At 39.4% G+C, this 17,509-nt stretch overlaps 1 protein-coding gene across 1 annotated transcript; it reads left to right on the top strand.

The window, feature by feature from the left end:
* Positions 1–9,714: 9,714 nt before the first annotated feature.
* LOC146649648 (uncharacterized) lies at positions 9,715–10,550 on the top strand. Its single transcript, XM_085386820.1, has one exon. The coding sequence runs from the start codon at positions 9,758–9,760 to the stop codon at positions 10,451–10,453; it is 696 nt and encodes a 231-aa protein (XP_085242946.1). The 5' UTR covers positions 9,715–9,757; the 3' UTR covers positions 10,454–10,550.
* Positions 10,551–17,509: the final 6,959 nt, after the last annotated feature.

Below are 17,509 nucleotides of genomic sequence, written 5' to 3'. Positions count from 1 at the left end.
TCCCTGTTGTAACACACATGAATACAATTAGGAGGTCATTAGCAAGATTCTATAGAACTTGACTGCAATTCAGTCATTTGATTCATGTTACAGTAGCTCATGAGTGAATGAATGTGGTGCAATAAAAGTACTTTTGGAAGTAAACACTTAAATTTACTTGAGTAGGGTTAGGGGTTGCCACTTCAGCATGATTATTATCATTTATCAAAGTCCCTCCCTCATATGTTAACAGTTCAAACGCTGTGGAATGGTGAGTGCTAAGGATGGGGGTGACCAAATTCCCAACTCCTGAGAATGCAGGAGGGGCAATAATGTGGAGCCACATGCATTTAAGCTTGTCACATTGTATACCTATACTTTCTACATTTGTTCAGATATTCTATAATTATATCAGAATCGTAATAAGCAAAATAGAAATGCCACATAGAGTATGGCATTTCTCATACTGTCTGCTCCAAATGCAACAACCATTAGTTAGTTGGTTCTGGGAAAGCTCTGCTGCTTGTATCTACAATCTTGTTCATTCAGTCACTACCCAAAGCTTGTGACCCTAGGTAAAGGTAGGGACATAGATCGACTGGTACATCGAAAATCTGATCTCTGACCCAAAGGAGCAGTGTACAATCCTTTCATCCACTGGGAAAACCTCCAATGTAAAGGTAGCAAGACAGTCAAGATAATCACCCCAGCTTGTTGCCTCTCATCAAGGGGATTTTTCAGACTGGGTCATAGTCCAGCCCTTGAATGAAGGGCAACAATCTTTCACTCAGGCTCAAGGGTCGACAACCTTCAGCATCGTGCATGCATGGTGTGTAATGCGAGCTGGATAATACATATACAGGATGGTGCATGTCAGTTCAGTGCTGAGTTATGTTATAGTAGTTATATAGTAGTAGTTAGTGTAGAGGGATGTGGTGGTCTGGTTTCTATGATCAAGGACAAAAAAACCCAGTTGAACATACCCTTATATTAACCGTTAATATAACTGGCCTCCAATTCCTCCACTACAAACCTGCTAAGGAACTACGTCAATCTAATACCACCCCTTAAGAGCATTAGCATTTAGTATAACACTTCTCAATTGGGCCACAAGATGGCACTCCAACACAAGGGATGAAAATATTTATAGTAAGGCTGTTGGTAAGTAGTACAGGGTACAGTGTTCAAAGTCAGTGAACTAGTAAAAAAAAAAAAAGGGAGGTGTATCTATCAGTCAGCTTAGAGCAAGACTTCTGGTCTCACAGGAGTGCACAGACACACACTATCTTTCTTGGCTGCTGCCTCAAAGAATATCATGGGTTGTTGGTCTTGTGTGCTGCTCAACACTCAATATTTATAATTTAATGTTACTTGTACTTACCTAGGCTGTGGTTTCCTTAATGCGTTGTTGTCTTTATGCTTGTTTTCTTCTCTTTTTTTCCCCAGCAGGTGATCTAGCACAGTGGTTCTCAAACTTTTCACAATGAGTCTGACCTCTTAAAATATATGGCTCTTAAAGTACCACCCTTATGACTGACATTAAAGGACAGTAGCAGTAACATGGTATATTATTTAATATTTAAATATTGAATCATACTTTTCTTTTTAAAAATAAATATCTAATATCTTTGACCATGTCCACTGCGACGCTTTGAACAGTGAATCTTGCATGCGTGTATAAACCTTACCAACTTGAAACAGGTAGCATATCCTCCACCACATAACTCGTAACAAGCTTCAGAGTAAAATCTAATCATTGCAGTGTTGAAGCAGTAGTTACATCACTCTCCTTCTCACCACCAGCATTATAGAGCTGCACATAATCTAATTGCCTCTTTAGTGAACTAACCACCTGTTCATCTACCTGTCTTTATAGGGCTTTGGAGCGTGATGTCACGGGGGGTGGGCGTGGAAAGGATTTTGGCCCGATCCGCCATTTTGGGGGTCTAGCGCAAGTGAAAAGGGAGCGAAGTCACACACAACAGCCATGGTTCGTATTTGCTGTGTGGTCGGCTGCAATGTTCGATCACACGACCGGCAAGAGAATAAGGTTGAAAATGGTTTATCTTTTCATTCTTTCCCAACCTGGAAGCAACATGAGCAGCTCGTGTATTGATGTTACCAAACGAAGGCGTCTAGCCTGGATAGCAGCTGTGAGACGAGCTGACGTGCAGTTCTCTTCCATCTCCAAATATCTGTTGGTGCTCCAGACATTTTCATTCCGGTAAGTTCTAAATATGTTCATATCACTCTTTATAGCCTATTAGTTTTATTTTCGATGCGCTCTGAGCTCATAGCAAATTAGAACAAACATCCTACTGAGTGATTTTGCAGAACTACCTTCTATCTATAGAGATGCTAATTATTTGGCATTATTGCAGCAAACCAGCCTATGAAATGGATGAAACATCGTGACTGGGTTCCAGCGCTACACAAGGGACCTGCTGCAAACATACCACCATGCCAATCAGATTACTTCTTCCATGTGAGGGTGAAGAGTTGACCCTTCTGGATAAGATGGTGAAGGTTTGCTGCGTTTTGGTGAACAGTGTGATAATAAAACCTGGGAAAAATGAAACCTGCTCCTGTTAAATATTCTTAAGTCTTGTGCTGTTAAAATTGCTGTATTTTTTCAAAAGATACAGTAAATAAAGTAATGTTAGTAGTGGGTGATGTCATGTAAACACTCATGATTTTGTGTAAACATTTTGTCATTTGTAAACTATAAATGACATGGATTCTACATTGTAACTGATGTGATGTTCTATAAGGTGGTTTCAATAAAAAAAAAGAGGCAAAAATTAGTTTGTTTCTTTATTCAACTTTTGAACAGTGGTACTCAGTCAGTATATATTCAGTAAATGCAAATTATTTACACGGCAGTGCACTACAGGCATAAATGTAGACCCCTAGATAAAACATTATGGGTCATTCCCACAATCCACAGCTTTACTGTGTTCCAGCAAAGTATCCAATAGCAGTGACAACTCCTCCAAAGTAGCAGGTGGGATTTTTCTGTTTTGAGGACGGCTCCTTTTACCTGTCACTACAGATGGTCTGTTTAGGTTTTGATCAAGAGCCTTTTTTTGGGCAGCTGAAGAGGAGAAGTCTATCTTATGGCCAACCTCTGGCTGTATCTTGGTCATATTACCCAGCAAAACCCAGTATGCAGGTTCATCTGTAACAGTCCTTGTGCCACGGATCAACACTGTTGCTTCTACATTAAACAGAAGAGCAGCGACATGGCTGCAGGTCTCTGCGACTCCGGCCTTACAGGTGCAGTGGGCAGCTTCAACCTTCCCTGTGATGCTCACGGTGACCCATGGCTGCAATGCTGGTTCATTCAGTCTTTGAGAGTGCAGGACCTGAAACACACACAGACATAGTTCTTGTCTTTAAATGAACTTTGAGCCAAGGCCGACGTAAATGTGTTTTATCTACTTTATCATAAATGTAACAAAGTGTTTAGAAAGTTAGCACATACATGTAATTTTTCATTTCTTTATGTGTCCATCTATAGAACGCTGCATGTTATAGTGTAAATCTGCCTGCAGAAAATGAACCTAAAGTATGTACCGGTAATGCAAGGATGTCATCACTTTAGAGATGGAGAAAGCATAAAGTGACAATTATGAATCCCTTAATATGATAAGGAGATTCTGCAGGTCATTGATCAATATATAAAATTAAAATAAATTGTATTTTTAGTGACACAAGATACAAACATGGAAGCAAGATGTTTAATTAGGATTATTTATAATAAATATGAATAAATTAGTGCAATTTCTTTAACCATAAAGAATAACAATCCTTCAGGAGAATGTCACATCAATGCACTGAACTCGCTATGTTATCCACCTAACAGCCTCCACATGTTCTCACTGTAATTTCCCCTCATGAATGAATTTATGCTGCACTAATCTGAATGTTTGCAAGGAAATCAAACACATTTCACTCGCAGTACTCGAGCTGACTTACCTTTGCTTGAATGACGACTTGTACGCGCTGATTCCACAGATAAGGTACGAAAATATGTCAGGCTACGTCAGTAGCGGTTGGTCTTCAGGGTTTCTACTCCACGGCCGTATTTCATACTGGTCCACATTTCCAATGCACGCTATTTTCTGCAAGTACCGCTGCTTCGCCTCTGAATGAAATCGGTCTCTATACAGTTCATTCTCTTTTGAGCTGCTTTTAAGCATCTTTCTTTTAGTCGTCGTTCCAACACAGTGTGTTTGGTTTGATTCGTAGACCCCGAAAATGGCGCTGCGCTCCCATAATGCATTGCGGCGTGACGTCAACTCCAAAGCCCTATAGCTGCAGGGCCTGCTCATCACCATCTTCCTGATTTATCAGGTGAAACAGAATGACACCGATGGATCCATTGCCATGTGGAGCTACTGAAGCGAAGCACCACACACTTATGTCTTCTTATGTTCTTATGTTCTAATAATTTTTTCAAAAGCCTCATATCTCTTTTATGTTATTTGATGTTATGTAGCAGGGCCGTGCAGAGAGGTTTAAAGGGGCGGGTGCTCAAAGTTAAAAAGGGGCACATTGAGCCAGGCTGAATAACAACAACAACACACATTCATCAAGAATCTAATATGGGCAACAAGGCAAAGCAAATGTCGCCGATGTTTTACCTGATGGGTACATGGTAAATGGCCTGCATTTGTATAGCGCTTTTCTAGTCCTTACGGACCCCAAAGCGCTTTACACTACATTCAGTCATTCACCCATTCACACACAGACAATAGCAAGCTACATTGTAGCCACAGCCACCCTGGGGCGCACTGACAGAGGCGAGGCTGCCGGACACTGGCGCCACCAGGCCCTCTGACCACCACCAGTAGGCAAACATGGGGTTAGTATCTTGCCCAAGGATATTTGGCATGCAGCCAGGAGGCAGCCTGGGATCGAACCACCGACCTTCTGATGAGTGGCTGACCTGCTCTGCCACCTGAGCTACAGTCACAGTACAATGTTGCTGTTGAGGGGTTTCTGCTGCTCCTGCTGCTGATAGTGCTGGAGGGCAGGGCTGTGCTGATCTGAGACTGTAGACATTAAAAAGTCCATAGGAGAGATGGTAGCTGATTAAACAAGTATCATGAGATAATAACAAAATGCAAAGATTGGTGACAGCGCTTGGAACCATAAGGACACAAAAAACTGTGAGAAATAATTTAGGCTCTGCCTGTGAATCACTCTTTGCTTCTCTTCTTCCTTCTATCCCATCATTTCATATATCACTCTCCACTTGCTGTCCATCTGAGAACAAGGCACAACTTGCTATTGCAATAAACTATAATTTAATTATCCACACCTAACAACTCTTGCACTTAATCTAAATGATGACAGAAAAATGTTATAGCACTGCCTTTAGTAGCCTCACACAGCTCCTACTGTTTCCTCCTCATGTCCTTACCAGGCATGTCTGGACAATGTTATATCATGAGTAATATTTTTTTTAAAAATCCATCTAAATAAAACACACACATGCACACACACACAATGACATTTTAGACCTTCTTCAGAATACTGTATATACTATGGGCATCACTGTGCTGATCCAGAATCCTTACATATTTATTACTAGAGCTACAATAATAAAGCAATGAGGAGGGGGAAGTAATAAATATGAAATAATGTATTTATGATGATTCCATTTGTTTTACTATCCACTCTTATTACATTTTTAAACTGTAGAGATGCAATCATTTTACTGCTGTAAAATTCAAATTTAGTCTTATTTAAAATATAAATCTAATATAATCTGCTTCTTAATGTATGTTTTTTAAAATACAGCGTGTGTTTTTTAAAATATTATAATAATGCATAATTATGTGGACATGCATATTAGATCGTTTTTTAGTGAAATATAATCCCTCCAGAAAGGCAGGAAAAGCCCTGTAACTTACTTTAAAAAGAAATATGTTCCCTAAAACGGTGACAGAGCTACAGACCCATGACAGCCTTACACAGGTAGCCAGCAGCTATGACCAGCACTACTTGTGCAGTTAATACAAGGACAGGTAATGTTTGTCGCGCTGTTGCACACACAGCACGCTCGTTTGTTTCAGTTCGTCAGTTGCAACAAGACAGCTTACCAACGTGTACATAATAAGCTAATACTCCTGGGTGCTATACACTACAGTGTACGCTGTACACCTACTTACTGGTTTTGTCGCATCAGTCTGTGTCTCTGAGTTAACTTGTGTTTCTCCTACAGCTCCGGACCGCAACAAATGCGCGTGCTCTTTGTGAGCTCGTTCCCAGCTCGTAACCAGCGCGTTCTGCCGTCAAGGGCGATCATTGGTTAAATGTGATCATGTGACTGATGCAAGCCAGATCCTTTTATTTAGCAAAACTGTGATTAATAGTTCCAGCTCCGCCCCTGTCACTGGTATAATCTTCTTCTATTTCTCTTTTTAAGTGATGCTGTATTCTCTGTTCATTAACTGTTAGGAACTGAACACAAACGTTTTCTAATCATTCTTCATCATTTCAGCTTTTGTGACCAGGCTACATTTAAAGCAGGACTTTTTTATTCCTGGTCTCTTTCAGGGTCACCACAGCAGACTATCTGCCTCCATCACACCCTACCATCCTTCTCTGTCACACCAACTCACTGCAAGGGTTCACTACATCCATGAATATACTTTCTCCTTACCCTTTCTGCACTTCTTTTCCTGCATGCCTCTCATTAGCGCCATCCCTAATCACCACTTCTTCACTCCACTCCCTTCACTTACATGTCCACTGCAGCCAACTATGGTTTTGGGTTTCTTCTAGCCAATTAATCCAAAGAAATTTTGGATGTGCTGAACTTTGTTCAATCCCTTTGGTCTTGATCTGGGAATTTTTCACGTGTAAGGAAAACGTGTTAATCACTACACCATGGAACCGCAATTTTTAATCTAAAAGCCACAGTTAACGTTTGCTAACAAACAAACTGCCAGGCCATCGATGTAGCTACTAACATTGTAAAGTAATTCAATAGATTTCAATACATATTGAGTGGAAAAAACTAGGGCTGGGTATCTTTACTGATTTCTAGAATCAATTTGATTTGATCCACGATTCTATTAAATTCTATTCATTTGAATCGGGGAAATTTTGCACCAGACAGTCAGAAATATTATAATTCTGATCACGTATCAGTACATATCCATATTTTTATATCTATAAAAAGAAAGCTGATGCTTATGAGACTTTATCAAAGGTGTAAGCATCACAGCAGATTCCTTTGTGTCAAAGTAACTGAGGATAAAACAGAAAAACATGATGGAGATTTTCCTGGCCTGGGTTATTGTAGCAGATAGCCTTAAAAATATTCAGCAATAGAACAAAAACGGAAGAAAACCATTAATCAACATATGAACATTACCTGATGCTGCTTAAGTAAAGCAGAGCAAAGTGACAGAGGTTTTATTAGAGACACAGCTAAGCATTTTGTAATTTTGCCTAATTTAAAAAGTTTAGTATTGAACATCAGAAATGCGACTGTCTTGTTGGAAGTCTGTTAAAGAAAAAAGAAAAAGAAAAACACCGCCCGACAGCACTGTACTTAACAGTCGACTGTTGGGTAATAAGCAAGTGAATAATGCAGAAAACAGGGATTTTTAGATGGGAAACTGTTCTTGAAGTACACTGAGAGAGAGGGAGAGAGAGCTGTGCATGAAGTGTGATTTTACCGTGGTGGAGGCAAAACAGCAAAAGTAAGAGCGAATTTATGACAATGTTTATGTGAAGAGAAATGTGAAGCGTAGTTTGGATCTTCTTCTGCTTCTGGTTCAAGTCAGTTTTGGTTGGAAAGAGACAAAACCTGCAGCTTCAGAATCTAGCACAAAAAAAGACGTAAACACAAAGAGTGTTCAGCCCCGACGGCGTGTCCGTGTACGTGCCTTTGGGTGAGAAAGCCGACATCTCACTGATTCTGATGCGTCGGTGGGTCCGCTCTTTGTGTTTACGTCTTTGGTGGTTGTTGAAATTTTGCAAGATATAACCTGAGATTCTGGCAAAATAAATTTATATTTAAAAATCGATTCAGGATTTGAATGAATCGATTTCGTGCTATTCAACCAAGAATCGATTTTAATCACTAGAGGAGGTACGCGTACCACAGTTCGAGAACCACTGCTCTAGATAAAGCTAATAAAAACTAGAGTCATTTTAGACTATATGTATTGAGATTGTCTCTCAGTCAGAATATTACCGTAATTGTCGGGCTATAAGCCGCTACTTTTTGCACAAGCTTTGAACCCTGCGGCTTTTAGTCAGGTGCGGCTTTTCTATGGATTGTCCATGATTTTTGTCATATCGTAAGACGATTTGTTTTGTGTGTTCCGCTGTTGTACGGCACTACGTTGCCTGGCGGAAGGATCGGGGTTCAAGAGTGGTATGTTAGTCACATGTCCGTCCGCCAGGCAACGTAGTGCCGTACGAAGTAGCGCGAAAAACAAACTTCAAAGTAGCGGTACGCGTTCAGCGGGAGGCGTGGATGATGAGCGGCGATAAACTTGCGAAAAGCAAGTTATGCTCAACTCCACCGGTGGATTCTGACAGCGTGGAAAAGTGTGAAAGCATCCACGATCACCAATGGATTTTGAAGGGCTGGACTGCTGCATGATGGAGAGGAGGACACCGCCACGGCCCTTCAGAGGGTGTTCGACTCTGACACTGACAACGAGGATTTCTTTGGTTTTGAAAGTGACAACGAAGGAAAGGAGCTAAGAGTGGATGACGAAGCCATCCTGAGCCTGTTCGTTTCCGACACTGGAGAAGAGGACTTTGGTGGTTTTAGTGCGCAGGAAGAAGAGAAAGATGGTGGTGAATGACTGACTTTTCTTCTTGTTAAAGCCGTGTCACTGCACCTGAGCCTAAAAGGTAGTCCGAATCTATTTTTCTGGTGTGCTGTAGGCTACTGTTATGTACTACATGTGCAAATATGTACCCATAACTTGTTTTTCAAAATATTAATAAAAGTGATGTCTCCAAACAGCCATCTCTTTCCTGACAATTCCCTTTGTGCATATTCTCTTACATATGATAAGTCAACATTGAAACACCTGCGGCTTTTAGTCAGGTGCGGCTAATGTATGTACAAAACAGGATTTTCCCCTGATTTTAGCTTGTGCGGCTAATATTCAGGTGCGCTTTGTAGTCCGGGAAATACGGTACATTGGTTCACATCACATCTGGCTTCTTTTAACCATAACCCCAACTGATTTCTCTGATTTCAGCTGGGTTGGCTCAATGTAACAAACTTTATTGAAAGGAAAAGGAAAAAAAATCTGATTTCAGATTGATTAAAGTCAATTTGCTGATCGTAGTCAAGCAAGAAATGTTATTAATTCCTGAATTCCAACAAAAAATCCCTCCTTCATAGATGCTGAAGCCCTCGAGCTTCAGGTTCTTGCAGCATCCTGCACATATTTACAACAAACAACTCAGATTCACATATTTTGATAGACTTCCTCTTCCTGTCTGTCACCTCAACCAGACTGTTTCCAGACTGGGTCATGTTAGATTATCTAGACAGATGTTTAGTAACCACACAGTATTTCTACCTCTGCAATTTTGTGTTCCACAAATTCATTTAACACAAAAGTCTTAATCAGGGTATTCACTTTTCATTTTAGTTTTTCTCTTTTTTTCTGTCATTGTTTATTAAATTTAGTTTATTTCAATTGTGTTTCTCCTTGTAAATGATTAGGACGCTAGCATCAACTAGCTAGCCGGTCGTCACGGCAAAGCTACAAGAGCGTCTCTCAGCATGGGCCCGAAAAAAGTTCTGTCAGCCGAGGAAGGAGACGATATTAAGAAGTCGCTGGAGTTTATGACAGAGGAGATTTCTACTGTCAAACTGCAGCAGAAAGCCATCCTGGACCTGGTCGAGGAAGTTAAGGCTCTCCGCATCCAGAACGCCGAGAAGGATCGGCGGCTGGCGTACCTGGAGAACAGAGTGGCGGATTTGGAGCAGTACACCCGGATGAACGATGTTATCATCACGGGGCTTCGCATCAAACCCCGGTCATACGCCCGGGCGGTCGCCACTGACAATGTAGGAGGGCCAGGAGAGGAAGATGTCAACTCCACGGAGCATCAAGTGGTTACCTTTCTACGGTCCAAAGGTGTGGAAGTGGATTATAACAACATTGAGGCTTGCCACCCTCTACCCCGAAAAAATGACAGTGACAAACCAGCCATCATTGTGAGATTTGCAAACAGAAAACAGAAAACAGCACTGTTAAAACAAGGAAAGAAACTGAAAGGATCCGATGTCTTCATGAACGAACATCTGATAAAAAGAAATGCGGACATTGCCAGGAAAGCACGTTACTTGAAGAAACAGGGAAAAATTCAAAATACATGGACCACCAACTGCAAAGTATTCATTAAACTCAATGGAACACCGGAACAAGCCAAAGTGTTGGTCATCAGAAATATGGAAGAGCTGGACAAATACTGAGGTCAACTTACTCTGGAGGTATGAATACACATGTGACGTGACACACAACACAACACATGGCACAGTCCAAAAGAACTTCATCTGCATCCGGCAACAATATCAACATAACTCATTGGAATTCTCTTTATGATAATCTGGAACTGAGAACATTTCGATACACAGACCATAATGTTCTAGACTTAGAAAAGGATATAGACCCGGAAAATAATTTCTTCTACAACATCAGCTGTAACTGCTGCTACTTCACTGATGAACAGTTTAAGCACACCATCAACACGGAAAATAAATTATCAATAATCCATTTTAATAGCAGAAGTCTGTATGCCAACTTCAACAATATAAAGGAATATCTAAATGAGTTGACAAATCCATTTGGAATTATTGCCATTTCTGAAACATGGATCAATGCGGAGAAAGGAATGGACTTTGGACTGGAGGGATATGAAGTGAATTTTGTAAATAGAAGGAACAAGAGTGGAGGGGGAGTAGCTGTGTATGTGGATAAAAACCTAAACTACAAGGTGGTAGAAAGTATGACAACTGTAATTGATAATTTACTAGAATGTATAACAATTGAAATTTATAAGGAAAAAGAAAAAAATGTAATAATTAGCTGTATATATAGAACACCTGGCTCTAGTATTCAAGTATTTAATGACTTCATAGAGGAAATATTCTCTAAAACAAATCAAAAAGTTATGTTTATCTGTGGTGATTTTAATATTGACCTGTTGAATCCAAAAAAGCATAAAATGACCGACGAATTCCTAAACACTATGTACAGTTTGAGTTTACATCCTAAAATAACCAGGCCTAGCAGAATTACACCACATTGTGCCACCTTACTTGACAATATTTTCACTAACAATATGGAAAACAACATTGTGAGCGGATTATTAATTAATGACATCAGTGATCACCTACCAGTTTTTGCAGTTTATGACACTAATTATAAGAAAAATCAGCATGAAGAACAACAGATACAGACGTGTAAGGACGGAAGAAACGATGACTGCATTTAAGAACGATCTATTAAATCAGGACTGGGACAATGTGTACAAAGAAGCTGATATTGATATTGCATATGGCATATTTTTAAGAATATTCATGGAGTTGTACGATAAAAACTGTCCAACAATAAAATACAACAGAAAGCACAAATATTCAGATAGACCATGGCTCACTAAGGGTTTACAAAATGCATGTAAAAAGAAAAATACACTCTATAGGGAATACCTAAAACAAAGAACAAAAGATGCTGAAAATAAATATAAAAAATACAAAAATAAGTTGACCAATATTATACGTGTATGTAGAAAGGAGTATTATAGTAAAATATTGAACAACAATAAACATAATATGAAAGGAATATGGGATGTTTTAAACAGTATCATTAAAAATAATTCTGGACAACAAAGTTATCCACAATACTTTATCGATAATGGCAATATTATGGAAAACACTGCTGATAAGGTCAACAGCTTTAATCATTATTTTGTAAATATTGGACCAAAACTGGCAGAACAAATTCCTGAGTCACTGCCATCAGTAGACTGTAGTGAAAACCTGATTGATAGGAACCCTAACTCAATGTTCCTCACATCAGTGGAGGAAAAAGAAATAATTGACATTGTACACATGTGTAAATATAAAACATCTACTGATTGTAATGATATTGACATGAAAATCGTCAAGAAGGTCATTGAAGGAATTGTAGGACCTCTAACATATATTTGCAACTTATCATTTCAGACGGGAAAAGTGCCAAACAAAATGAAAATAGCTAAAGTTGTGCCGCTGTATAAAACCGGGGATAGACGCCACTTCACAAATTACAGGCCTGTTTCTTTACTACCACAATTCTCCAAAATCCTAGAAAACCTGTTTAATAAACGATTAGACAAATTCTTAGATAAATATAAATTACTCTCTGACAGTCAATATGGATTCAGATCAAAAAGATCAACATCTCTGGCATTAATCGAATCAATTGAGGAGATTACGAATGCTATAGATCAGAAACAGTATGCAGCTGGAGTATTTCTGGATCTCAAGAAAGCATTCAACACAATCAATCATGACATATTAATTAATAAACTGGAACGGTATGGGATTAGGGGGGTTGTACTGCAATGGGTGAAAAATTATTTAAGTGACCGGAAACAATTTGTGAAGCTGGGTGTCCATTCCTCATCATGCTTGGACATTGCTTGTGGTGTTCCACAAGGCTCTGTACTGGGTCCAAAATTATTTATTATTTATATAAATGATATTTGTAAGGCATCTGATATATTAAAATTAGTATTATTTGCAGATGACACAAATATTTTTTGTTCTGGGGGGAATCTAAAGGAGCTGCTGGATACAATTACTTCAGAAATGTGCAAAATTAAAAAATGGTTTAACAGGAACAAACTATCGCTAAATCTAAGTAAAACTAAAATTATCTTATTTGGAAATTCCCTTAGAAATGCACAAGTGCAGATTCATGTAGATGGTGTGGAAATTGAAAGAGTACTTGAACATAAGTTTCTTGGTGTGATTATAGATGATAAATTAAACTGGAAGTCTCATATAAATCATATACATAACAAAATTTCAAGAAGTGTCTCAATCTTGAGTAAAGTAAAACACATTCTGGACCACAAATCACTCCACATTCTCTATTGTTCCCTGATTGCACCGTATTTGAATTACTGTGCAGAGGTTTGGGGCAATACTTACAAATGTTCGCTATCATCAATCTTTATATTACAAAAAAGGGCCATAAGGATAATCCATAAAACTGGTTACAGAGATCATACAAATCCACTATTCTTAAAATCAAAAATTCTAAAATTCACAGATCTGGTTCATTTTCTCACAGCACAAATTATATATAAAGCAATAAATAACCTGCTTCCTGACAATATTCTAAAAATGTTTTCTAAAAGGGAACGGGGATACAATTTGAGGGGGGAATTAAATTTAAAACATCCTCGTATCCGTACAACATTAAAAAGTTTTTGCATCTCTGTGTGTGGAGTGAAGCTGTGGAACAGACTAAGTAAAGATATGAAGCAATGTCCAAGCATGGCGCAGTTTAAAAAGCGGTTTAAGGATATGGTTTTTACAGGGTACAGGGAAAAGGTAGAGATTTGATAGGGTGTTCTTGTCTAATATTTTCATGTGTGTGCGCATGCACGGGTTTGTTGGTATGGATATATATATATAATTGTAGGCTGTGTATCCTTGAGGTGTTAATGGGGTTATTGAAAATGTGCGTATGTGTGTATATACGTATGTATGGATAGATAGAAACATATATGTGTATATATTTAAAAAAAAAAAAAAAAAAAAATTACACATAACATATAATGTAATTGCAAGGAGGTATTTCTGTAGTCTATTGATACTAGATAGTGGAAAAGGGGTGGGATTAAATAAGCTTATGCTTCTTCCTGCTCCTTTTTGAACATGGACGTTATTTGGAGTTGTGGTTGCTCGTTTTCCTTTTGTTTGCTTTGTTCATTTGTCTCTTTTAATTCTATTTTTTTTTATACTTTTTCAACATGTTCAAAATAAAGATTCAATCAATCAATCAATCAATTATTTTGGTGATATTAAAATTAAATAATAAAGGATTTCTGGTGTGATTGTAAAAACAAAAATAGTTAGCAACTTTTCAGCATATTAGCACTGTCCTTAAGGTGGGGGCTGTGGAAGGCAATAGGCTTTTCTGGTTTTTAGTTTTTACTTTCTGCTCACTGCAGTTTCAATCAGCCCTTTTTTCTGTTTCCTTTCCAAATTTCAAGCTGCAGTTCATGAGGGTTTTTTTTTCCCCAGCTCATCTCTTATGAGGTTTTCCTGTACATCGTTGGCTACCGAGCAGCTCTGTATGTTTCACTTCTGTGTGTTCCTTATTTCACATTCACTGTCTGGGCAGTTTATCATAGCACATAAAGCTGCACATCATCACACTCTGAGCTTCACTGCTTCATCTCCTGTGAGTCTAAAAAGTGAAGATGGGGAAAGTTAATGGATGCCTAAAGTGTTATTTTGTACAATGTGCTGTTTGTGGTAAGTGGAAACTTAAAAAAACAAACAAAAAAACGTGTCTGTGAAGGTTCTCAGTCATCCAGGTCATCGTAGTCAAAGGAGCTTGCAAAGAAAAGCGTCTGGACTTCTTTAAGTTGCTTGAAGACGTTTCACCTCTCATCCGAGAAGCTTCTTCAGTTCTAAGGTCAAATGGTGGAGAGTCCCAGATATAAACCTAGTGGGAGTTTCCCCCCACAGAGGGACAAAAGGACCCCCTGATGATCCTCTAATCGCCTGAGCCAAGGTGTGAAACTGGGTGTGGGTCCCAATCAGCCAGAGTTTCGGGTGTGTTCATTGTGAAACCTGGCCCCACCTTATCATGCGAATTCCTGAGGTCAGATGGCCCAGGATGTGAGTGGGCGTTAAGGCGTCTGGGAAGGGATCTCAAAACTGGATTATAGATGGCAGAGAGTTGGTGTCGTAAACCCCCGCCTCTGTTCAAAGATGGTCGCTCACAGTGGACATAGATGGCTTCTTTCACTCCTCTTTCAAACCATCTGTCCTCTCTGTCCAAAATGTGAACACTGGCATCCTCGAAAGAGTGTCCTTTATCCTTTAGATGCAGATGGACTGCTGAGTCTTGTCCTGTGGAGGTGGCTCTTCTGTGTTGTGCCATGCGCTTGTGAAGTGGCTATTTGGTCTCTCCAATGTAGAGGTCTGAGCATTCCTTGCTGCACTGTACAGCATACACCACGTTGTTAAGTTTGTGTTTTGGAGTTTTGTCTTTCGGGTGAACCAGTTTTTGTCTGAGCGTGTTGCTGGGTCTGAAATACACTGGGATGCCATGCTTGGAGAAAACTCTCCTGAGTTTTTCTGATACACCGGCTACATAGGGGATGACAATGTTGTTGTGTCTGTCTTTCTTATCCTCCCTCGCTGGTGTCTGGTCTTCTTTTCTGTGCCTCTTTGCTGACTTTAAGAATGCCCATTTAGGATAGCCGCACGTTTTGAGTGCTTCCTTAATGATAGGTTTGTAGCTTGAACCCATCCGCTGGAACGTTAAGGACAATCTGCTACGCAGCAAAAAGCAAGACACAAGGCACCAAAGTTCTCTGGTTTACTCATGCATGAGGGAGACCTGGCTGGAGCCAAGCGTCGTTCCACCACTTGACCACCATCAGACTCTCAGCCAGGCTCCCCATAGCACTCCTTTTATTGTGGTACATGAATATGCATAGGGTCATTAACATATAGCATCTCACATAGGTATACATGTGAACAAAGAATACTGTGTGTGTGTGTGTGTGTGTAGGTGTGTGTGTGTGTGTGTGTGTGTGTGGGGTACTGCTGATCAAAGGGTCATAAAAGCACACAAGCAAACATCCTTGGTCAGGAAGAGGGTAGACCCCCCCAGTGAGGAGGTCCAGCAGTTCATCTAAACAAAAAGCACTTAGACTAGAACAGACGTAGCTACGTTAATCCTACCATAAAACAATAAGACAAGGTATGACCTCTTCCCATGCTCCCAGGATGTAGCCTGTTAAAGATCACACAACCTATCACTACACAATTGATTATACACCTCTAAGAATATATGGTTAAATATTTCCTAATACAAATGACAATAATAAAATCTAAACCCATCACTTTACATGTGTGTGTTCCTTCTTTTTTCCTTCAGGCTTAGAGGGAACATGTTCTGCACGGTGGTGTAGGGTCCTAATTACTCCAAGTTTGTGTTCCAGAGGGTGATGGGAGTCAAAGAGGAGGTACTGGTCCGTGTGTGTGGGCTTCCGGTAAACTTCGATGTTGAGTTTGCCGTACTCTTCAATGTGCACAGCGCACCTCGTAGACTTTTTCTCCCAGCTGTACAAAGCATAGCGTAAAAAGCAAAACACTTTTTTGTGTGTGTTATTTGATACTATGCAGTATTCTAGTCCTCTTATATGGGGCATATTATATATAAAAGAAGCAGCTTCGTAAGCTTTAGGAGTGTGCAGTAGTTGAAAATAAATGAAAAATACTAAAACTATTAAAGTTCAAGAACAACTCAGTTGTCTGTTTTAAGAACATCAAATACTGATCATAACATAATTATTGGACTATAAAATGTTTATTGGCCCAAGATGATGAACAAGAATAAGAGTAACAAAATATAATGGTGATTCTAAAAAAAGGCCTAACTGAGACACTGGGTAGAGAATGGATAGAGAGAGTAAATTGTGATTGGCTGGTTTAAAAGGGATTGTGCCTAAATCAATGTTCTTCTTCAGAATGGGCTAAAGGCAAATCTACTTGAGGTAAAAAAGCAAAAAAAAAAAAAGGAAGACGTGAAACGAAATAACCTTAGTAACCTTATTTAAAAGTGAGTGAAAGATTGATGATAGAGAGCATGATAGGGAGTGGCTATGTATCAGTGGATCTTATGCAAACACAGTGACTGGATATCTAAGGTTGGAAGATGGAGACGAGTGGACACATGACAGAACATAAATTGGAAAACGTGTAGATGTTCTGGGTTAGTTCCTGGAAGTTCTTCAGGATGAACAGACGAGAAGATCAGATCTCAGAAGTCAATGATTGGAAATTCCAGCAGAGAGACGTTAAGAGGGATCAAACCACCACTCAAATTAACACAAAGCAATGGGAGAAGATACATCTTCAGGCATGGATTTGCCCGTTTCTCCTCTAACCCCCCTCCTCCTAAAGATGAGAACAAAATCATTGTTAGCTCAGAGCAGGCTAATTAGACACATAAGATTCAGGTGAAATGACGATTATTATTTTGTGATTGTTATAAGCATAAATTTTTCCTTTGCTTTGCTCTTAACCAAATTGATTTAATAAAACTTTCTGCCAAATCTAAATTGTGCACTTTCATTTTTTAACCCTTCGTGAAACAGTAAAAGAAAAATTTCAGTATTAAAGTTACTCTACCCCTTAAAATACAACACACCCTTGGGGACACTATCCAGGCTTCTAATTATTGACGACTGGTTACTAAGAAGCGCCTAATCGAGAGGGCCACTGCTGTTAACA

This window comes from Rhamphochromis longiceps, linkage group LG17 (assembly GCF_057381845.1).
Source record: "Rhamphochromis longiceps isolate RC_006_pf linkage group LG17, R_longiceps_female_GT1.1, whole genome shotgun sequence".
Lineage (NCBI taxonomy): Eukaryota > Metazoa > Chordata > Actinopteri > Cichliformes > Cichlidae > Rhamphochromis > Rhamphochromis longiceps.
This window is presented reverse-complemented; position numbering and strand designations above follow the sequence as displayed.